At 38.6% G+C, this 23438-nt stretch overlaps 1 protein-coding gene across 50 annotated transcripts in view; it reads left to right on the top strand.

Moving 5' to 3' along the window:
• TTN (titin) overlaps positions 1-23438 on the top strand; it is a 249119-nt gene that overhangs the window by 142984 nt on the left and 82697 nt on the right. For 48 of the 50 annotated variants that reach the window (XM_044303133.1, XM_044303118.1, XM_044303159.1 and 45 more), the window contains 31 exons: positions 2859-3134; positions 3772-4047; positions 4154-4293; positions 4495-4621; positions 4712-4975; positions 5214-5480; positions 6622-6885; positions 7104-7243; positions 7349-7475; positions 7622-7888; positions 11328-11594; positions 11682-11948; positions 12040-12179; positions 12705-12831; positions 13473-13615; positions 14596-14719; positions 14800-15066; positions 15265-15362; positions 15472-15640; positions 15760-16026; positions 16125-16394; positions 17676-17954; positions 18037-18445; positions 20402-20526; positions 20629-20895; positions 21035-21304; positions 21390-21692; positions 21791-22093; positions 22180-22367; positions 22937-23051; positions 23149-23433. In XM_044303133.1, the coding sequence (XP_044159068.1) occupies positions 2859-3134; positions 3772-4047; positions 4154-4293; positions 4495-4621; positions 4712-4975; positions 5214-5480; positions 6622-6885; positions 7104-7243; positions 7349-7475; positions 7622-7888; positions 11328-11594; positions 11682-11948; positions 12040-12179; positions 12705-12831; positions 13473-13615; positions 14596-14719; positions 14800-15066; positions 15265-15362; positions 15472-15640; positions 15760-16026; positions 16125-16394; positions 17676-17954; positions 18037-18445; positions 20402-20526; positions 20629-20895; positions 21035-21304; positions 21390-21692; positions 21791-22093; positions 22180-22367; positions 22937-23051; positions 23149-23433 (6831 nt within the window). The remainder of the gene's footprint in view (positions 1-2858; positions 3135-3771; positions 4048-4153; positions 4294-4494; positions 4622-4711; positions 4976-5213; positions 5481-6621; positions 6886-7103; positions 7244-7348; positions 7476-7621; positions 7889-11327; positions 11595-11681; positions 11949-12039; positions 12180-12704; positions 12832-13472; positions 13616-14595; positions 14720-14799; positions 15067-15264; positions 15363-15471; positions 15641-15759; positions 16027-16124; positions 16395-17675; positions 17955-18036; positions 18446-20401; positions 20527-20628; positions 20896-21034; positions 21305-21389; positions 21693-21790; positions 22094-22179; positions 22368-22936; positions 23052-23148; positions 23434-23438) is intronic. The other 2 variants (XM_044303132.1, XM_044303138.1) reach the window with 2 other exon arrangements.

Raw genomic sequence — 23438 nt, 5'->3', positions numbered from 1 at the left:
AGAGGCAATGGGGGGAATGTGAGAGGCAATGGGGACAATATTAGGCAATAGGGGCAATATGAGAGGCAATGGGGGCAACATGACAGGCTGGAGACAATATGAGAGGCAATGGGGCAATAGAGGGCTGATATAAGGCAATAGGGGCTGCTGGGGGCCAATATGAGAGGCAGTGGGGGCTGCTGGGGGCTGATTTTAGGTCTGATTGGGGTCTGAGGTATGATTGGGGGTCATTCACATGACTTGTTGGGGTCTTATTAACATTGGGGGTCTGATTGGGACTGTTAGCTGAGGTCTGATCTGAGGTGTAATGGAAAATATATTTTTTTCATTATCTCCTCCTCTATAACCTAGGTGTGTCTTATGGGCCGGTGCATCTTATAGGGTGAAAAATACGGTATATAATCCCAAGAAAATGTTAAAAAGAATAAAGTCATTCATACTCAATGATACCCTTCATGTACTTATCATTAATAAGTAATTTCATACTCAGACATTAGTTTGATAAGGGATAGATAGATGAGATAGGTTCGGCATCTTACTAGAGAGCCAGACTCGAGATAACCAAGCTAGAAAGAGGATCTTCAGAAGTAAGGTCACATTCAGTTTTATCTGTCTGTTATTCAGGAGAAGTCTCAAAATCGCTGTGAGTGGAATCAGGAACCAATTGAGTTCAACATTTTGCATTTATCAAATCATAAACCTGTGCCCAATAATCAAGAATAATTATGAACACCATGGATATCTGGCATCCTCCCTCTTCCCAGACTCAGATTAGGGAACAAAAGCGGGGAACAATATAAATGATGAACTATATTAAATTGTACAAGTCTATCATTTCATTTTCTAGATACTTTATGTATACTCTTAAGGACATTAGGCCATGCCACATCATCTTTTCCCTCAATATCTTTACACCATTTCAAAACAGTATTACACTGCAATGTCTCCAAATTTCTAGCCACAATGTTATAGCATTTAGACAGAGACTTCTTTGTAGCTTGCATTACAGAAAGCTTATTCATAAGTCTCTCTTTATTATTTGAGCAACAGTAGGAGTGATAGACCTGGTAATAATATCTAAAATAATCAGCTACATTATACTCTGCCCTAATACTATTAAAATCCCTCAGATGTCCCTCATTAAAGGGCTTCTGTCACCCCACTAAAGTGTTTTTTTTTTTTTGGGGCTAGTGAAATTAGTTATATTGCGATATATGACAATATAATTGTGTTACTTACTTTGATCCAGCAGTTTCTGCAAAAAACGAAGTTTTATAATATGTAAATTTGGTCTCTACCAGCAAGTAGGGCGGCTACTTGCTGGTAGCTGCTGCAGAAATCCGCCCCCTCGTCGTGTTGATTGACAGGGCCAGCCGCGATCTCCTCCTCCAGCCAGCCCTGTCGGCATTTCAAAAATCGCGCGCCTGTGTTGATTCGGCGCAGGCGCTCTGAGATGAGGAGGCTCGTCTCCTCAGAACGCCCTCAGTGCGCCTGCGCCGATGACATCACCGAAATAGAAGACGTCATCGGCGCAGGCGCACTGAGGGAGTGCTGAGGAGACGAGCCTCCTCATCTCAGAGCGCCTGCGCCGAATCAACACAGGCGCGCGATTTTTGAAATGCCGACGGGGCTGGCCGGAGGAGGAGATCCCGGCTGGCCCTGTCAATCAACACGACGAGGGGGCGGATTTCTGCAGCAGCTACCAGCAAGTAGCCGCCCTACTTGCTGGTAGAGACTGAATTTACATATTATAAAACGTCGTTTTTTGCAGAAACTGCTGGATCAAAGTAAGTAACACAATTATATTGTCATATATCGCAATATAACTAATTTCACTAGCCCAAAAAAAAATCACTTTAGTGGGGTGACAGAAGCCCTTTAAATACCTGATACACCATTCTGTTATTCATTCTAAACAATCTTTTTTTTAAAATACTTATTAATTCTTTAAGATTACAGTTATACCATAGTGGAGGCACCTTAAATACTGCGTGGCCATTAAAAATGCCGACCAGCTATGCAGTTTAGTCTTCATTAGTTAAATAAGAGACAGCCATGGCCTAATTGGCTGCGTGGTACTTGACCACAGCACGGTCATGTCATGTGGCTGTACCCTTACGGAATGCCATATAAATTGTAGGAAGAGTCTGATATAAACTATTAGGACAAGAGAAAGTCTTAGGGTCCATTCACACATCCGTGTGTGTTTTGCGGATCCACGGATCCGCAAAACACGGACAACGGCAATGTGCGTTCCGCATTTTGCGGACCGCACATTGCTGGCACTAAGAGAATATGCCTATTCTTGTCCGCTATTGCGGACAAGAATAGGGCATGTTTTATTTTGTTCAGGGTCGGAATTGTGGACCCGGAAGTGTGGGTCCGCAATTTTGGATCGGGGCCACACGTCGCAAAATGCGGAATGGAATTGCGGATGTGTGACTGGAGCCTTAGAATGAGGATTCCATGTCCTCCATATATCTATCAATCCCAATTCACTAAATGTCCTTTTCAAGGGAGAGAAAATATATGTATTATTATATATCCCTCTGAATCCCATCATATCCAATTCTGCATTCAGTATTCAGTTAAAATCTCCAATAAGCATATAAGGAACATCCCCCACTTTTGAAACAAACTGACTAAACAGTCCTATTACCCTAGAAGAATAAGGGGGAGGGACATATACAAATGCCAATATACATTCCACAATTGCGGAACGGGTGCGGACAACACTTGTGGACATGTGAATGGAGCCTTATTGTTATAGAAATGCTGATAAAAATAAAAGTAGATGTTTCTTATCTGATAAGCACTTACCCTAAATAACTAATTTCTCTTATTTCCATTTTCTACAGAGTTGCCAGTACGTTTTGTAAAGACCCTAGAAGAGGAAGTCACTGTTGTCAAAACTCAGCCATTATATTTGAGCTGTGAGCTAAACAAGGAAAGGGATACTGTCTGGACCAAAGATGGGAAAGTACTCACTGATGAGCCAGGCCGATTCCAAATCCAGTCAATCGGATTGACCCGCACACTCACTATCTTAGCAGCTGATGATCAAGATGCTGGTGTATATGCTTGCGCTGTGGAAGCTGCTAACATCAAATGTTCTTCAAATGTCAAAGTAGTTGGTAAGATTTAAAATATTTTCCTTTTTTAACTTAAGAAAAAACAATTTTTGTGAGATTCATAAAATTTTGTGATGTGATATTCAGCATGTCCTTAACCCCTTCCTGATCAATTTTCTGTTTTGACTCCTTGCCTTCCTATTTTATTGGGAAAGGGAATGATTCTAATTTTTAGATGTTTTATTTACTTTTTTACCACTTATTTTATGTCCCTCTAGGGAACTTTAACATACCATTGTCTAATCATTTCTCCCAATGATTGCAATAAGGTAATAAGATTCACTATGTTATTATGGAGCCCTAACTGTGGACACTTCGCTGTGACATAGGCAGAGCTTCATAGGGACTTTGCTGTGGCAGGCCTTTAAGCCTTGAGAAAGCCTAAAGCTGCCATAGAAACCAAACAGCTTTCTCAGTCTAGGTGCAGGGGAGCTGTTCTAACTCTGTGATCACAGCTTTTCCAGGATTTTACCCTTCAGATGTTAAATGTCTATGAATAGTGTTATCGCCTCCTGGTGTCTGCCTTATAGACCATCCGCTGTATATGTCGGGAAGGTGTTAAAGAGAAATGTTTTTATGCTGTAATCTGTTCCAACTTGAAATATTTTTAAAAAATTGCAATAATTTGTCTTTTCTGCAGAGGTCATTCGCGACTGGTTGGTTAAGCCTATCAGAGACCAGCATGTGAAGCCCAAGACTGCAGCAACATTTTCAGCAGTAATAGTTAAGGATACTCCAAACATCAAATGGTTCAAAGGAGATGAAGAAATTTCACCAGAGCCAAATGACAAAACTGAGTTGGTAAAGGATGGAAATAAAATTTATTTAATTATAAAAAATGCTGGTCCTGATGATGTAGGAGAATATTCTGTAGAGGTTGAAGGAAAAAGAGTTACAGCAAAACTCACACTTGGTGGTATGTAAACAATATACCCTACTTCTTTAGATTTAAAAATTGCATAAATGATTTAAACATGAAGAAGGTTTAACGGATTATTAAGGGAATTTTTTTGTCATCTTAGAGCGTGAAGTTAACCTCCTTAAACCAATTCAAGATGTTGAGATTTATGAGAAAGAATCTGCATCCTTTGACTGTGAGATATCTGAGGAAGATATTCCTGGAGAATGGAAGCTGAAAGGCGAAGTGCTACGTCCATCACCTGTGAGTCAAAGAGCCATTTTTATAGTCTTGGATCAATTTTCCATCTGCCAAAATATATTTTTGGGAGATAGATAATTGAACCAGGGAGTATTCTGAGAACTTTGGTAAAATAGACCTTAGTAGGATACATTGTTTCCTGTAGTAAACTCTGTGTATACATAATTTTATTTAAACATATTTTTTTTTAAAATTGTCCTGTAGACTTGTGAAATCAAGGCTGAAGGAGGAAAGCGCTTCCTTACCCTGCATAAAGTCAAGGTTGAACAAGCAGGAGAAGTTCTATTCCAGGCTTTGAATGCCCTGACCACAGCCATACTTCATGTAAAAGGTATGTTCCACTTTTCTGACCATTTGTCCTTGAGTATTATATGTTCTCTTCCCCCTTAACTGTTATATATGAACCACATTCTCTCTTTAGAAATTGAGCTTGACTTCGCCGTTCCTCTAAAGGACGTTACGGTACCAGAGAAGCGCCAGGCTAGATTTGAATGTGCTCTTACCAGAGAAGCAAATGTTATATGGTCAAAAGGACCAGATATCATAAAGGCCGGAGAGAAATTTGACATTATTGCTGATGGAAAAAAGCACATCCTTGTCATTAATGACTCTGAATTTGATGATGAAGGGGATTACACTGCAGAGGTTGATGGCAAAAAGACAACTGCCAAGCTCACGGTTGAAGGCAAGTCAATAGTATGGATGGGTTGACAACAACATCATTTAATGAAATAAATCCAACATTAAAAAATCAGCATGAATACCAAAGAGAAACTCTTTTTCTCATCTTTACAAACCTATTTTAATTTGTAACGTAGACTGATTCTTGCCGTACTTACCATTATGGTACCCTTAAAGATGTCGTGGATTTCTACCTGCTAGCGTACTGAACGGTATGTTCATTTTAAATACTTCTGTTTCAGGAATCAGGCTTAAGTTTATTTCACCACTTAAAGATCAGACTGTCAAGGAAGGAGAAACTGCTGTATTTGAATTAGAGCTTTCCCATGAGAATATGCCCGTAACATGGTACAGGAATGACAAGAAACTACACACAAGTAGAACTATTCTTATTTCTGAAGATGGCAAGACTCACAGACTGGAAATCAGAGAAGTGACTCTAGATGACATCTCCCAAATTAAGGCAGAAGTTAAAGGTCTACATACAACAGCCAAACTAAAAGTATTAGGTATGATATTTGTTAAGTGGCAGTCACGCAGCTATTGTTTTTCTTATAATTATGTACATTTATATAATTATAGTTAGACATTCATTTTACACTATAAATGGAACACATTGGACGGTCCTTCTTGCCTTGTCGCTTTTTTGTCTCTGCATAAAAAATTCTTCCTCTTCACTTTCCTCTTTTTTTGTACTCTTGGCACATAGCAACCACTATGCTAGCTGCAGCTTAAACCATAGCTGCCTTAGCTCATAAAGTGCCATCATCTAAAATCTTGAATTTTAATGCTTACGTGCCTGCATGTTTTTTATAATTGTGCCAAGGCTTTACTATCTGATAATTATGCCTTACCACCTCCTAGAAATTATATATACTGAGTATGCCACTAATTAGACTCATTATGGTTAATCCATTTTGAGCTTATATTACTATTTTGATACTATTTAATGCTGTAATCTGTATAACGCTTTATATAATATGATTGCGAGTATTAATGATTCATCTAATTTGAATTATTTAACTAAAGTTCTTAGTATTTTCCAAATTGCTTATACAGATATTATCATTTCATTTTTACAGTAACCAAGCTCTGCTTGCTAACCGTAGTTTAAGTTTAGGTAATGGCCAGTTTTAGCTATAGTGTTACTATCACGCATAACGTCTTTCGGCGCTTTCTTTTTTCTTTGTTCTATTTTTTTAAACAAACCTCTTCAGAACAGAGACTTATTACATATGCCTAGTACTTGGTGTTATGTCTATATTTAGGTTTGTGTTGTTTGTTTTCAACATATATAATTGTCTTTACTTTCCTTATCTTATACGTGTGTCTGTATATATTTCTTTCTGTGTTGTAAATTGTACAGTCATCAATTTCTGTCATTACCTGTGTTCGTATTTATTGTCTCATTTCTTTGCCTTTTTAACTTGCCTTCCTTTGTAAATGTACAAATGTCTGTTAGAGATCATGTATGCAATATATATGTATACATGCATATATACACATACTTGAAATAAATGTTTATGTGTAGTGACTGTCTTATGTTTGTTTATGTACTTTCTTGTAAGGCGAAGGTTCCATGCTTGGTGGCATGCTACCTGTGCAATACTCTTTGCAGTATATTTATTATTTTGGGTAATCTTTTTACAGAGGCTGATCCTTACTTCACTGTAAAATTGCAAGACTACACTGCAGTGGAAAAGGATGACATGACGCTGGAGTGTGAGCTGAGCAAAGACGTACCAGTGAAATGGTTTAAAAATGGTGAAGAAATCAAGGTTTCAAAAACTGTGAGCATCAAGACCGATGGCAAACGCAGAATTCTGAAGATTAAGAAAGTTGAAGACAAAGACAAAGGGGAATACGAATGTGACTGTGGAACAGATAAAACTAAAGGAACTGTGAATATAGAAGGTACAAATGTAGAAATCCTCATCTTTATTCTTAATCAGTGAAGTATTCCATAGCAAGAAACATTTAATTGACGTTTTCAATAGCTTCTGTGACATGATACCACACTCAAGTTTAGAACTGTTACATCCGTAGGCTAATAGCCAAGACATTCTGGATTAAATTATAGCAATTATTTATACTAGCTTTTTTTTGTATGAATATATTCTTTTCCATTGCAGCACGCATCATTAAAATCGAGCGCCCCTTGTACGGAGTGGAGGTATTTGAAGGTGAAACAGCGCGATTTGAGGTTGAAATCTCAGAACCTGATGTTCATGCCCAATGGAAACTTAAGGGAGAGATCCTGTCTTCTTCTCCTGTAAGACACTGATAATATTAATTGTTTAATTCACTCTATGAAATTAGTGAAGATAATTTTATTTACTGATTTGCTAATGTATTTATTTGTATTTCTTCTGGAAAGGATTGTGAAATCATAGAGGATGGGAAGAAACATGTTCTCATATTATATAACTGCAAACTGGATATGGCAGGCGAGGTTTCATTCCAGGCTGCTAATGCCAAAAATGAAGCTAACCTCAAAGTAAAAGGTTGGTTCATATTCCCTAATTGTATAACTGAATGTCAGCAAGAATCAATTAGATTCATTTTACACATATTTTACATATGTCTTCAATGGTTAAGTTTGTAAATAAATCAACCTATCCTAACCTGTGACACCTGTATTTAATTACAGAACTTCCACTCATCTTCATTACTCCACTCACTGATGTCAAGGTGTATGAAAAAGATGAAGCAAGATTTGAATGTGAGACTTCTAGGTTGCCTAAAACATACCGTTGGCTAAAAGGAACCCAGGAACTTCAGGGAGATGACAAGTATGAGCTGGTTGCCGAAGGCACAAGACACTCTCTGGTGATTAAGTCAGTTGCTTTTGAAGATGAAGCAAAATACATGTTTGAAGCAGAAGATAAGAGAACCAGTGCAAAACTCATCATTGAAGGTTTGCCACAATGTTTTTTTTTATTTCTTCACAAAAAAGTATAAAAATATAGGTGCACATTAGTGTTGATCGAGCATGCTCGGCCGAACACCAGTTCAGCTCGAGCATCTCGATGCTCGGCACATGGTGGTATTCGTCCAAATACCGCATGTGCTCGAACGCAATGCTCGAGTCTCCTTCCCTCACGTTTCTTGGCTGTTATGCAGCCAATAAACGTGCAGGTAAGTACTGCCCTCACAGTAATGCCATAGCCATGTTGGCTGCTGGCATTACAGTGATTGGCTGACCGTAACGCATCATCGGGTGCTATATAGTACCCGATGACGCATGTTCGGCTCAGTCTTAGTCAGGGAGAGCTGTGCTGAGAAAGGGACAAACAGTGTAGAGAGTGATATAAGAATATTTTTATTACAAAAACTTTACAGACCTAAAAGTCCTTTTAAGGACTATTGTGTGTGGCAGCAATATCTATTTTTGGCGCATACTGCACTGAATAGCAATAGTGCAATAGTTAGGCGGCTGTAGACAGTGACATTGGCTGAGCCACATCTCCTGTGTAAAGTGTGCGCATCCAAAAAATATCTGTGACATCCAGTGTACTTTTTCCGTAGACAGTGTCCGCTGCGGACAGTGACATTAGCTGCACCACATCTCCAGTGTAAAGTGTGCGCATCCAAAAAATATCTGAGACATCCAGAGTACTTTTTCCGTAGACGGTGTCTGCTGCGGATAGTGACATTACCAGTGCCACATCTGCAGTGTTCCATGTGCGCTGACAAAATTTATCTGGGACATACAGTGTACTTTTTCCATAGACGCTGTGGACAGTGACATTACCGGTGGTACCTCTCCTGTATAACGTTTCCTCATCCCAAATACCTGTGACATTCCCTGTAATTTTTTATTAGCCGCTGGTGACAGCATTGACATTATCTACGGGATATCTCCTGTGTGACGGGGAAGTGGCCATGATGCTGATGGTGCACGCAGAGGCCGTGGTCCTGGGCGCGTTGATACTGAGCCTGCTGCCAGAGCACAAGAAAACAATCATCTACGATACCTAGCTTCATGTCCCAGTTTGCAGGGCGGCGCAGGACACCACTCTTGGAGTCAGACCAGTGCGAACAGGTGGTTGGTTGGATTGCAGCAGAAAATGCTTCCAGTCGGTTAAGCACCACCCTGTCTTCCACCAAATCCAGTCTTGATCCTCTTTCCTCTCACCATGGAGAGTCTGGGCAAACAAGTAATCCCACACTCAGATATTCTGAGAACCTCCTTTCATCGCCATTCCTTGATTTGGCCCTCTCGCCAAGTATGCTTGAAGAGGGACCGCTCTTGTGTCCTGATTCCCAAACTCTTGAGCATCCACAGTCGCAAGAAGATGACAGTGGGGAACGGCAATTACTGTTTAATGAGGTGGATGATGATGAGACACAGTTGTCAATCACTGAGGTTGTGGTTAGGTCAACAAGTCAGGAGGATGAGCAGAGTGAGGAAGTGGAAGAGGAGGTGGTGGACGATGAAGTCACTGACCGAACCTGGGAAGGTGGAAAGCCGAGCAAGGACAGCAGTACAGAGGGGGAGGGATCTGCAGCACCGCAACAGGCTGGAAGAGGCAGTAGGGTGGCAAAAGGGAGAAGGCGGGCCATACCAAACAGGCCTGCAACTGTTCAATGGAACACCCCCTTGCATAAATCTCCCCTGCCAAGGGGTAGGTGTTCCACTGTATGGCGCTTTTTTAAGGAAAGTGCAGACGACAAAAGAATAGTAGTTTGCAACTTGTGCCTTACCAAAATGAGCCGGGGCGTCAACACTAGCAGCCTCACCACCACCAGCATGAACTGCCACATGGCATCCAAGCAGGGTAATAAGTGGGACGAACGCCTGCGTCCACAATCTTTGTCTGCTGGTAACACCAGTGCCTCCTCTTCCCCTATGTTACGTGCTGACCAATCCCCTGTCAAAGGCGCAGGCCCAGATACCTGCCGCCCTGCACCTGGACCTTCGCAAGCACCATCAGCGACCATATCCACTTCCGTGTCCCAGCGCAGCATCCAAATGTCATTACCCCAGGCCTTTGAACGCAGCACACCTGCGGGCCCTTGCATATAATGTTTTAGAGGGTCAGCTCATCTGCAGGCCCTCACCTACAATCTTTTAGAGGGTCAGCTCACCAGTAGGCCCTCACCTACAAGTCCAGTCTGGTCAACACAATCCTCACCCTGACGGCACACGGGGTGAACGTTGTGGAGACCAGGAGCGAGTCGGCTGCTGAAAACAGACTTGCCCTCTAATAGATCCTCATTAAAGGATTTAAACTTAACTTATTTCAATTATAGGGCCTAGAAAGAGTCCTGTATTGCTATTTGTCATCACTACCTCCCCAAGTCAGGAGTGGGTAATTTGCGCTCCTGCTGCCTTCCTTGGATGTGGTAGCCATTTCTCAGGATCCCCTTTGGAATCGAACCCTGATTTCCCGTTACTTGTGGTCACCATGGTAGGCGCAAAAATTACCATCGAAAGTTAATAGGGCAGACATCCGAATGGATCGTCGCCGTCAAGGGGACTTGCGGACGGCCTGAGGTTATCTAGAGTAACCAATGCGGCAGCAGACCCTCTCCCATAATGTTTTAAATTGTCAGATCAGTAGCAGGCCCTCATCCACAACATTTTTTAGATGGTCAGCTCAGCAGCAGGCCCTTACCCCTAATGTTTTAGAGGGTGACCAGCAGGCCATCAATCAAGGGTGTGTATCATGCCCTCCTTTATGTGTAATAACAGGTGCATTGGAGTGCCGTTTCCATGTGATTTTTGGCAGCCCTTTCACTTAGTGCATAAGCTTTATGAGTGTAAGAGACCCACTACATGAACAATTGTACCACAATGTGAATGAGGCCCTCTTTTTTATATGATATACAGGTTGCATCTGAGTGCCTCTTGCTTGTAATTTTGGCAGCACTTGCACTTTATATAAAAGTAAAATTACAGGATACAATGTTTCCTAACAATTTTTCGTCTAAAATCGATTTTATCTTTGGTTTTGTTCGTATTGTTGTCAGTCTGTAAAAGTGGCGTACTACTCGGACAACATCGTTCCCAGCAGCGACCTGGGAGTACAAGATGCATCCAGACATCCTCCCCATGCTGTTCCCAAACCATTTCGGTGGTGTTTCCATAAATTTCAGAACTTTTCCTATGAACCACGCACCCTCCCCTCTTCAGAGCAGGGGGTGCCTGGTTTAATGCTCAGGTTCTCCCATTGACTTCCATTATACTTAGGTGCTCTGTATAGCACACGGGCATCCTGATGTGTTCGGGCCAACCACCCGAGCACTTTGGTGCTCGATCAACACTAGTGCACATTAATCTTTGGGCCTTACAATGAAATTTTATATTGTCATCTATGCACTTGTAAAATGTTGTTGTGTGTGTCTTGTAGGCATCCGTCTTGAATTTGTAACACCACTTAAAGATGTAACTGTTAAAGAACAAGAAACAGCTGAATTCACAGTTGAGCTATCTCATGAAAATATCCAAGTTACTTGGTTCAAGAATGACCAACGCCTTCATCCTAGCAAGTTGGTGTCAATGCATGACGATGGCAAGTTTCACACTATCAAATTCAAAGAAGTCACTCTGGATGACACTTCTCTAATCAAGGTTGAAGCCATGGGAAAAACTAGTGAAGCTAAACTCACTGTGCTGGGTAAGTTTTGACTAAAATGTCTTCTCATGGAAAAATCTGTTAATATGTCCATAAATCTTGACATTCATAATCATGTTTTATTTGCAGAGGGAGATCCATATTTTGTAACAAAACTACAAGACTATACAGCTGTTGAGAAAGATGAAGTTGTCTTGCTCTGTGAGGTCAGCAAATCCAAAGCACCAGTGAAATGGTTCAAGGATGGACAGGAGATAACCCCATCCAGGAACGTACTAATTAAATCAGATGAAAAGAAACGTATGCTTATTATCAAAAAGGCTTCAAAGAAGGACATCGGTGAATACACTTGTGACTGTGGCACTGACCAAACAACTGCCACGCTCAACATTGAAGGTGATCGATAGAACCCATTCACCAATTCTCATCATTATGTAAAGTTATGGGATTTTTTTTTTTACACCTATTTTTTAATTGTCTCCCTTAGATCGTGACATTAAGGTTGTCCGTCCTCTGTACAGTGTGGAGGTTATAGAAACAGAAACTGCTCGATTTGAGACTGAAATATCTGAAGATGAAGTCCATGCTAACTGGAAATTGAAAGGAGACGCTTTACATTCTTCTCCAGTGAGCATTTCTAGCATTCCCTAAATTTAGTCTTTTTTTAGTGTTTTGTATTTTTATTTTATTTTTATAAATGCTGCAGAGTGCAATACGTTGCATATTTAATTTCGCCTCGAAGCTGGGCACTGATAAATGAAGGTTCTGTAACATCTAAATTGTCAAGTATAGGTTTTCAAAGACATTGCTTGATCAAAGTCCTCATTAAAGATCATACATACACATTTAAAAATGCTATAACTAAATAACCACCTTATACACACTGTACACAGCAATTCCACACCACACAGTTTACTTCAGAAGTACCTATGAATGACAGAATTCTATCACTAGGAATATGATTTATTCCTAAAATAGTCATACCTCTTTATATTTATAATAGGGGTACAGTAATTGGTATAGTACAGGGTATACTACAGTACTATAGTACAGGGTATAGTATATAAAAGGCCTACTAAAGTTAAAACAGGGAGGATAAAAAAATCAAGTATTAAACTAAATGTTTAATTGTAATAAATATATTCATTTTAGGACTGTGAAATCAAAGAAGAAGGCAAAAAGCATTTTCTCATTCTTTACAATGTGCGTTTGGACCAAGCCGGTGGTGTAGATTTCCAAGCAGCCAATGCAAAATCCAGTGCACATCTCAAAGTGAAAGGTAATGCATTGCTGTAATTAAAATATATTGCCTTTAAATAGAAATAAATGTATATCCAAGTGTGGTTGCAAATGATAGAAATGGACAACCATGTTATGTTATTGTGGGCATATATTATGTATAAAAAATGGCCAGCTAGTTGCCCTGAAAATGTGTTATCAATGATACCATGGATGATTATCTAATTATTCTAAATTATAGTTACAAAGAATGATCTGCTGTGCTGGCATGTTAACTGCTGATAGTGACAGCATTATCGTTACAATTTTGGAAAGTGCCAAGAGATTGATTGACAGCAGCAGATAAGGCAGCCAGGTGCAACCTGTTACTGTCCAAAGCAGGCTTGCTATTTTAGATAGGGGGATGCCATATGTAGCAAAAGACGTATGGTTTATTGGTGGGTGGACAGATGCTATGCACATAGTGTATACTGCTGACTCTGTTCAATGTAAGGAAACACCATATGCAAATTTTAGACGGTCCCACCCCTTAGCTTCTAGATACCACAGTCAGTGGAAGACTTTAAATAGTTTCAGTGCAGCACTCAGCATCCTGGAGGGAAGTCACAATGGAAATTGGAGGGTAAGGGGCCTGTACTTTCTTGTGGAGGATTTAATGGAAAATGTCTTCTTTTGGAAAAGCTCGTGTAATTGGCCTGCTAAGGCCCCTAAAAGATGTGACTGTAACGGCTGGGGAATCGGCTACCTTCGAGTGTGAACTTTCTTATGAAGGGATCCCTGTAGAGTGGTTCCTCAATGGAAAAAAGCTGGAGCCAAGCGATAAGGTAAGGAAAGCTTTACCAATTTATCATACAAACATAGAAATATTAATAAATATTACCCCATTTATGCTAAATCAAATATCAAAAAATGGATTTACTTGACTTACAAATTAATTTAGTTTACCAAATGTATGTAGTTAGCATGTATGCGCCTTTTATTAATTAGGTAGGTTTATTTTACTAAAATTAAATTATTATTTCAATAACTTAATTATTTGGTTAATACTGTATACATAATAAGGTATGCATAGTAGCATGCCTTTTGTTGATAACATTTTCATTCACTTGATAACTGTAGTAAAGTATTATGCATATATGGGGATAAGCAGGATTAAAATTCCATTTCAGGCAATTGCCTGCATAACTTTGTGTCTAAATTTGCACTCTAAGTGCCCTCTCACCTGCTATTTTTATCCCAGCTTCAAGTACTCATTTTACATGTAGAGATACCAGAGCACTAAGTAATTTAAAAACCTTAATCTGTCCTGACAGAATTAATTAGCAACTAATCCAATAACAGTGAGGAATGTTATTGTGCATAATATAATTTAATATAAATATAAATGTATTAATTTAATATACATTTATGATAAAATTATCACTATTTTGTGTATAACATTTTCAGTAAAGCAGTTTGTGTATAACGCTGAAAAAATTTAGCTGTGTACAGAAAATAATACTGTTTACTGAATAATGTATGACAAATGATATATATAATATATAGTTTATTGCCAGCATCATATAGTTTCAATATGATTGAAATGTATTTGTTTATCAAAATATATAGCAAATTATAGTGAATCAATAGAAAATTGTTATTTGGATTGTTTACATAATCAGCAGTAAATGGGAACAAGGCATGAGTGTACACATCTATATAAAATTGTATGTACTTATTAGTGAGAAACTGGGGGGAGTGGGGTGGTTCACATGTTTTTTGGTAATATGCAGAGCCTCATACTAAAAAAAATCTGTATTGATAGATTGTTACCCGTGCTGAGGGAAGAGTTCACACTATCATACTCAGAGATGTGCAGTTACCAGATGCTGGAGAAATAACGCTCACTGCAAAAGATTTCAAGACAGAGGCCAACTTGATTGTGAAAGGTAAAGTAAAAGCTTTCAGTGTGTCCGTTTCCAGACATATGCACAAAGAGCACCGACTAACCCATTTTCCAACCTTGTAGAACCTCCAGTTGAATTTACCAAACCACTTGAAGACCAAACAGTAGAAGAGGAAGCCACTGCAGTCCTTGAGTGTGAGGTGTCCAAGGAAAATGCTGAGGTTAAATGGTTTAAGAACGGGCAAGAAATCCACAAGACCAAGAAATATGACATTATTGCTGATGGCAGAGTCAGAAAACTTATCATTCATGGCTGTACACTGGATGATGCACGGACATATACCTGTGATGCCAAGGATTTCAAGACATCTGCATTCTTGAATGTAGAACGTAAGTTTCTGTATATTGATATTTTTTTGCAAAGGGTTAACTTTTATTCATATAATCTGGTAAACATTTCTTTAATCCACTTTGGTTTAAACTCAGGACATATTGTCATTATAGATATGGTCTTATTTGATGAAGTAAAACAATAGACGTAGAATGACATATATTCTATAGTGACCACAATTATATTCTTTTACACAGCTCCATTTGTGGAATTCACCAAACCCCTTTCTGACCTTGAAGTTAAAGAGAAGGAAAATGCTCGTTTCGAGTGTGAAATTTCTCGTGAAAGTGCCAAGGTATTTTCTGTTACAATATTAGTAATCTTTAAGTATTATAAGCTTTGTCAAAAATTTTTATATATTCTGTTTTCTTTCCTCCACTAACTTTGATGATGTAACACTAAAGGTCCGTTGGTTCAAAGATGGAATTGAAATTCGAAAGGGCAAAAAATATGATATAATTTCTAAAGGAGTGACACGTGCCTTAGTTGTAAGCAAATGCGTATTTGATGATGAGGCGGAGTATGTCTGCGAGTCAAAAATGGCCAGAACCTCTGGATTGCTTACAGTCATTGGTAAGCAATCGCACCATAACATAATCACAATGAAGAAAATGTCATGTGCTTTGCATTATTGGCTTCATCTGACCAATTACGTTGTTTATCTTTTTGTGCCTTTTACTATGAATTTGCAGAGGAAGAGGCTTTTTTTACAAAAAATCTCCCTAATATTGAAGCTTCTGAATCAGAATCTGTCAAACTGGTCTGTGAGGTCTCAAAGGCCAGCGCTGATGTCACTTGGTTTAAAGGAGATACTGAGTTACCAGATGGTGGAAGATATGAGCATGTTGCTGAAGGTAGAAAAAGAATTTTGATCATTCATAACATTAATTTGGATGATGCCGGAGAATACAACTGTAGATTGCCAAGCTCACGCACAACAGGAAAACTAGGAATAAAAGGCAAGAAATGTCTATTTTACTTTCATATGAAATAAAATGCATTTAAGAGTTTATAGTGCATCACAATAATGCCATGGTTTCTCCATTTTTTTTTTTAGAACTTGCTGCTGAATTTATTTCTAGACCACATAACATTGAGGTACTAGAGGGTGACAAAGCAGAATTTGTTTGCTCTGTTTCTAAAGAAGCCTTTGAGGTCCAGTGGGTTAGGGATGACACGATTCTTCAGCCTGGTGATAAGTATGGCATCATTTCTGAGGGCAAAAGGAGAATTCTTGTGGTTAAGGATGCAGTGCCAAAAGAAGATGAAGGAGCCTATGCTGCCATGATTGGACAGTCCAGAGCAACAGCAGAATTGACAGTGATTGGTAAGTTGTAAGACATTAAAAAAGTAAAATTAAATATGATCTATTTAACCTGCTGGAGGATTTTACAGTTCTGCACTTTCATTTTTCAGTCCCTGCCTTCCTGGAACCATAACTTTTTTATTTTTCCATTCACATAGCTGTATTAGTGTTTTTCTTTGTTTTTGTGGGACAAGTTGGTAGTGGGAAGCTAAAAAAAATTCCAAATGAAGTAAAATTGGAAAAAAAATACATTTTTTATGGGTTTTGTTTTATAGCAATCCATATGCGGTAAAACTCACCTGTTACCTTTATTACAACAATACACATTTACATAATTTTTCTGGTGTTATAATACTGAAAAAAATAAAAATGTAAAATGTAAATGTTTTCTTTTCATCGCCATATAGTGACTCCCATAATGCTTTTTTTTATTTTAGTCTACAGAACTGTATGGGGGCTCATTTCTTATGGGGCGAGTTTTTAGTTATGTAGTTTTTATCGATATCATTTTGGCATGTGTATGACTTTTTGATTACTTTTTATTCAATATTTTGGGGGAGATGGCAAATCAGCTATTTTGATTTTTTTTTTACACTTCACTGTATGGGATAAAAATTGTATATTTTAATAGTGCAGGCATTAGATTTTTTAAATATTTTTTTTAGTTATTGGGGAAAGGGAGTGATTTGAATTTATATATGTTTATATTTTGAGAAACTTATAAAAAAATGTTTTTTCTTTCTTTAAGTTAACCTAAGTGATTATAACAAATTAACAATCAATTATTTAATTGCTTCTCAAATATATAGCAATGCAAAGCCACTGCTATGTATTGCAGATTCACTATTTTTAGGAAGCCCAGCTACTTGTAGGGCTTCCTATAAGTCACAGCCATAAAAGCATTGTTTTCTTTAGAAAGACCAAGGCTTTTACATAGAAAAACAGCTTCCCTGATCTCCGTTTTGGGAAGCTGTTCAGGCATCAAGGGGCACTACTGCATCTGAGGTGTAAATGTCTATGGTCATCATTCTTGGCTATCACAGATATTAGCCCATGGTAGCTGCTATGTAAAACAGCAAAAACCTGACAGATATATTGCCTGCTACACTTGTAAGGGGGCACCATTTTTAAAGTCATGACTTACGACATACATGTACAGTGACGGTAGTGAAGAGGTTAAGAGATGTTATGTTACAGTCCAATGTACTGTGCACGGTCTACCCAAAAGCGCTGCTTATCATATCTATGTATCATGCTTACCCACTTTAGGATGCATATAACATTAAATGTTTTTATTTGCAGAGAGACTCAGGATCATAACTCCTGTTAAGGACCAACAAGTTAAAGAAGGACAAGAACTTGTCTTTAACTGTGAAGTTAACACAGAAGGAGCCAAAGCCAAATGGTTTAAGAATGATGAAGCAATATTTGATAGTCCCAAATACATCATGGTACACAAAGATTTAGTTTATACTCTTAGAATAAGAGATGCTCAGCTAGATGACCAAGCAACTTACACAGTACAACTGAGTAACCACAGAGGTGAACATGTAAAGTCTTCTGGAAGTTTAACTGTTTTAGGTAAGTATAGTGAGCATTACTTCAACTGGTCTTCCTTAAATCCGATTACATTAAGTTAGATTATTTTTCGGTCTTATTTTAGAAGAGGATTTGAGGATCGTTGAGCCTATTGAAGATATCGAGACAATGGAGAACAAATCAGTCACTTTCTGCTGCAAAGTCAATCGTCCTAATGCAACAGTCACATGGATGAAAAATGGTCAAGAAGTTGTTTTGGACAGAAGAATTTTGTACAAAGTTGACAAATACAAACATTCTCTGATTATCAAAGACTGTGGCTTTGTCGATGAAGGCGAATACACTGTCATTGCTGGACAAGACAAGGCAGTAGCAGAGCTTTTAATCACAGAAGCTCCAGCAGATTTTGTACAACATCTACAAGACCAAACTGTTATTGAATTTGAGGATGCAGTTTTCACTTGCCAGCTCTCCAAAGAGAAAGCAGCAGTAAAGTGGTACAGGAATGGTCGGGAACTTAGAGACAACAAAAAGTAAGAAGATTGTACATTTTATGTGAATAATACTTTTATTTTAATTTTATTATAATTAGTGTTGAGCAAAGCATTCGAAGCGGAATTCTGTCCGAAGTTTCGGAAAAACTTCTATTCAAATTGAATCTGAATTTCCTTGTGCTTTCTGGAACAAATTAGGTTTTTCCTAAAATGCAGAGAGCCACAGATAGCCATCCCCTGTGATGTCAAAGCCCTATAAAACCCTCATTCCACGTGGTCTACGCCATGGTCCTGTGAGCTAAGCATAGGACGAGACATGGCAAGCACTTATAAGCTAGGGACAGTGTTGCTGAAACCGATTAATAAAAGAATACTGGAGAGGGGGAGTGCAGGGAGAGTGCAGAGAAAGTGCAGGGAGACTTATGCTGTGTCAGTTTTATTTATTTATTCCTACATTTACTTATACCTACATCAGCCAGAAACTAAGATATGTAGTTCAATACCAATAAGATGGAAGCCTTTATTATTATACTGCCAGCATGCCAACCAATACTATCCAGTCTGCACCCTTTAAGTAAGGGGACCAGGTCTTAATGATGACCATACTCATCTTTTGCTAGCTTTATTTCCTTCAAATCATCCTTTAAAGTCTCCATGTCCTAGAAAAGTCAGCAAAATGCAGAGAGAGGAGGAACTGAATGTTCATGAATCCTGATGACTAGAGATGAGCAAATTTTTCAAAAGTTTGATTTGGCTGATTCGCCGAATTTTACCCATTTTTTTGTAAGTAGGTAAGTAGTGGGTGCAATGACAGGGATCTGTGATAGTGCCGCCCCCCCCCCCCCCCCCCGTTATTGTACCCCTCAGATGCCTCATACATGATTGAGGCACCTGAGTGTAAAAACTGTGTGAAACATGTAATCAAACTTTCCGCGTCCATTTGCTCATGACAGGTCGGCCAGCGCCATCTTGCTTGAAGATCTGGCGTGAAATCTCACGCGGCGCAAGATTACATCATCACACCGGCAGACGTGACGGATGATATATATTTTTTTTTTATACTATTTCAGGTTAAATCAATTCGCTGAGGAAATTTGGCTTCCAGGCGAATCAAATTTATCCTAAAATTCGGATCGAATTTCACTACATGGGATTCGATTTGCTTATCTCTACTCATGACATATTCTAATCGCTATTAGATGATGTGAAAAAGGAGGAAAATCAGATGGCAGAAAAAGGGCTCCCACCTGTAGGGCAGGAGAGCACTCGGGTTGTTGAAGTGGGTACAGCCCCTGTTTAAAGGTGCATTAAAGGTGCCGAACAGGCATTAACAATGAAGAAGGACTATACAGTGAGTCTTCATTATTAAATGAAAGGCAGCTGCAGGCTAATTGCCCACACAGCTCTTCACCGCAGCATGGCCACAACCCACCAGCAGCACGGCTGCTCCGTGTGGCTGTACCCTAAGACAGTGTTGCCTGGGTATACGATTTATATAGCGATTTGTGACAAATTAATTTGTAACAAATCGAACTTCGAAGCTGCCAAATCAAATTTTTCAAAACTTTGCTCATCTCTAATCATAATGTATAAGTAACATCACTTGTCATGCCTTTTGTATATATATATATATATATATATATATATATATAGAAAAAAGTGGCAGCACCATCATAATGCAAACAGGGGGTGCACCTGGACCAATATGGATATTAGCAAGTCCAATACATAAAAGTCCCAAAAATGGGCAGCACTTCAGAAGATAAAAAAGTACAAAAATCTTTATTTATCCAACCAGGACATGCAACGTTTCGGCTCTGTGCTGGAGCCTTTCTCAAGCTTGAGAAAGGCTCCAGCATAGAGCCGAAACGTTGCATGTCCTGGTTGGGTAAAAAAGATTTTTGTACTTTTTTATCTTCTGGAGTGCTGCCCATTTTTTTGACTTATATATATATATGCATATATATATATATATTATATATTTTTTCCCTTTAGATACCAATTTGAGAAAGATGGAAGCCTCCACAGACTTATCATTAAAGACTGCAGACCAGAAGATGAATGTGAATATTCATGCGGTGTTGATGAAAGGAAATCCAGAGCTAGACTTTTTGTTGAAGGTACACATATAATCATTGTTACTCCAGTTGTTTCCAAAAAGACAAATATACATATTGCATTTATCTTATTCTGATTTAAAATGTTGCTTTATTTTTATTTAGAAATTCCAATTGAGATCATTAGGCCTCCACTTGATGTCTTCGAAGCACCAGGCTCAGATGTCATCTTTGAGGCCGAGCTTAACAAGGATAGAGTTGAAGTAAAATGGTTGAGAAACAACATGATCATTGTCCAGGGAGACAAACATCAAATGATGAGTGAAGGAAAAGTCCACAGAATGCAAGTGTGTGAAATCAGACCTCGTGATCAGGGTGAATACAGATTTATTGCTAAAGATAAAGAAGCAAGAGCAAAACTTGAGTTAGCAGGTACAGTAATATTTTTTACAGGTACACCCTGATAAAAAAAAATGTATTTAACTACAAATTGACTGAATCTTCAAGTTTGATGTAAAGAAGCAGAAGTAAATGTAATTAAACTGTATTTACTACATTTTATCATCTACAGCTGCACCAAAGATCAAGACAGCAGACCAGAACATTGTGATTGATGCTGGCAAGCCACTTACAATGTCTGTACCATATGATGCCTATCCAAAAGCAGAAGCTGAATGGCGTAGGGGAGATGAAACTTTGCCTGACATATATGTTGACACTACAGCAAATAATACAAGCTTTAGAATCCCTGAAACAAAGAAAGCTGACAAAGGGCATTATACAATCATTCTTCATAACAAACATGGCAAAGCAGAGGCACATATCAATTTAGATGTCATTGGTAAGTTATATTTGAAGTCCACTAGAACCTCTTATTTCTTTCAATTAATTTATTAATAAAAAAAAATGTTTACAAAAAACTTCAGATGTTCCTGGACCTGTTAGAAATCTTGAAGTTGTTGACACGTTTGATGGAGAAGTCAGCCTGGCTTGGGAAGAACCAGAGAGTGATGGTGGTAGTAAAATCACTGGTTACATCGTTGAAAGAAGAGATATTAAGCGCAAGACTTGGGTTCTTGTGACTGACCATGCAGATAGCTGTGAATACACAGTTACTGGACTTCAAAAAGGTGGTGTGGAATATCTCTTCCGTGTCAGTGCAAAGAACAGAGTTGGTGCTGGAGAACCAGTAGAAACAGATAAACCTGTTGAAGCCAGGAGCAAGTTTGGTAAGCATTACATATCAGTTGTGCAAGACAGATTATATATATATACTTTGTTATATTTATATTTAGATGGATATAATATACATTATTACGTTTTACAGATGTTCCAGGACCTCCTTTGAATGTAGATGTTTGTGATGTCAATCGCTTCGGTGCATCACTGACCTGGGAACCACCAGAGTACGATGGTGGATCTGAAATAACAGCATACATTATTGAACTGCGTGACAGAGCTTCAATTAAATGGGACACTGCCATGATTACTAAACCGGATGAGCTGGGAGCTACTCTTAATGATGTTGTAGAGAACAAGGAATACATTTTCAGAGTGAGAGCTGAAAATGTAGCTGGAGTTGGCAAACCAAGTGCCGCAACACGTGCTGTAAAGATCAGGGATCCCATCGGTATGCAGATACTAACAGTTGATGTAACTTTAGCCAAACTTTTAGGAGTCTAAGACAACTAAAAAAATGTTAAATTCTCTTAATAGAAAAACCAAGTCCTCCTATCAACCTTACTCATTCTAAACAAACAAAGGAATCGGTTCAGCTTACATGGGAACCACCTCTGCAAGATGGAGGAAGCCCAGTATTAGGCTATATCATTGAAAGATGTGAAGAAGGCACAGACAAGTGGATTCGTTGTAACATGAGACTTGCACCTGATCTTACATACAAGGTATGTTCATAGAGATAGTCATTAAAACAAAGCTCCTTTTCTAAATATAAACAAGAATAACTTTAACTACTTTTAAAGGTTACCTAACCAATTTTGTGGGCAGACAGATTTTTGCAGATCGTTACATAGTTAATGTGGTGGAAAAAAGACATAAGTCCATCAAGTTCAACCAAAGGATAGGTGGGGATGTGAATTTTAGAAGGAGGAGTGAGACCAGATTTCTACATATTTTTTATAAGCATTAATGTAATTTACATAGGCCCTTTTTAAAACTGCCCACTGTTCCTGTTGTGATCACGTCCTGGGGTAGACTATTCCACAGATTTATCGTTCTGACAGTAAAGAAGTCTTGACGCCTCTGGAGACTGAACTTTTTATTTTCCAGATAGAGACAGTGCCCCCTTGTCTTTTGAGAGTGATTTACCTGGAACAGCTTTTTACCATATATGTTGTATGACCCATTTATGTATTTGTATAGGTTAATCATGCCCCCCTTAGATGTTTCTTGTAAAGACTAAATAAATTTAATCCATACTTATAATATAATCTGCTTTATTTTTTTACACTAGGTAACTGGCTTGAAGCAAGGGAGAAAATATTACTATAGGGTCTCTGCAGAGAATGCTGCTGGCATATCAGATCCTACAGAAAGCCTAGGACCACTCACAGCAGATGATCCTCACTGTGAGTATCTATTTTTTTACCCAATTTTTATTTATTAATATGGTTAATACATAAATGCATTAACATGTGGAATTAATGATTTTTTTCTTTTCTTTAGCACCACCTACCATGGACTTAAGTGCATTCAAAGACGGCCTTGAAGTAATTGTTCCTGAACCACTTAAAATACATGTTCCCATCACTGGCTACCCAACTCCCACAGTAGTATGGTCAGTGAATGGTACAGTCTTGGAAAGCAACGAACGTGTTAAGATAGATACTACTGCAACTTTTGCAGAGCTTATTATTTCTCCAAGTGAACGTCCCGACAAAGGAATTTATACATTAGAACTTCAAAATACTGTGGGTTCAATGTCTGGAGAAATTAATGTTAATGTTATTGGTAAG

The sequence above is a fragment of the Bufo gargarizans genome, chromosome 8 (genome assembly GCF_014858855.1).
Source record: "Bufo gargarizans isolate SCDJY-AF-19 chromosome 8, ASM1485885v1, whole genome shotgun sequence".
In the NCBI taxonomy this organism is placed as follows: domain Eukaryota; kingdom Metazoa; phylum Chordata; class Amphibia; order Anura; family Bufonidae; genus Bufo; species Bufo gargarizans.
Note: the sequence above shows the minus strand (reverse complement) of the source record. Positions and strands in the feature narration are given on the sequence as shown.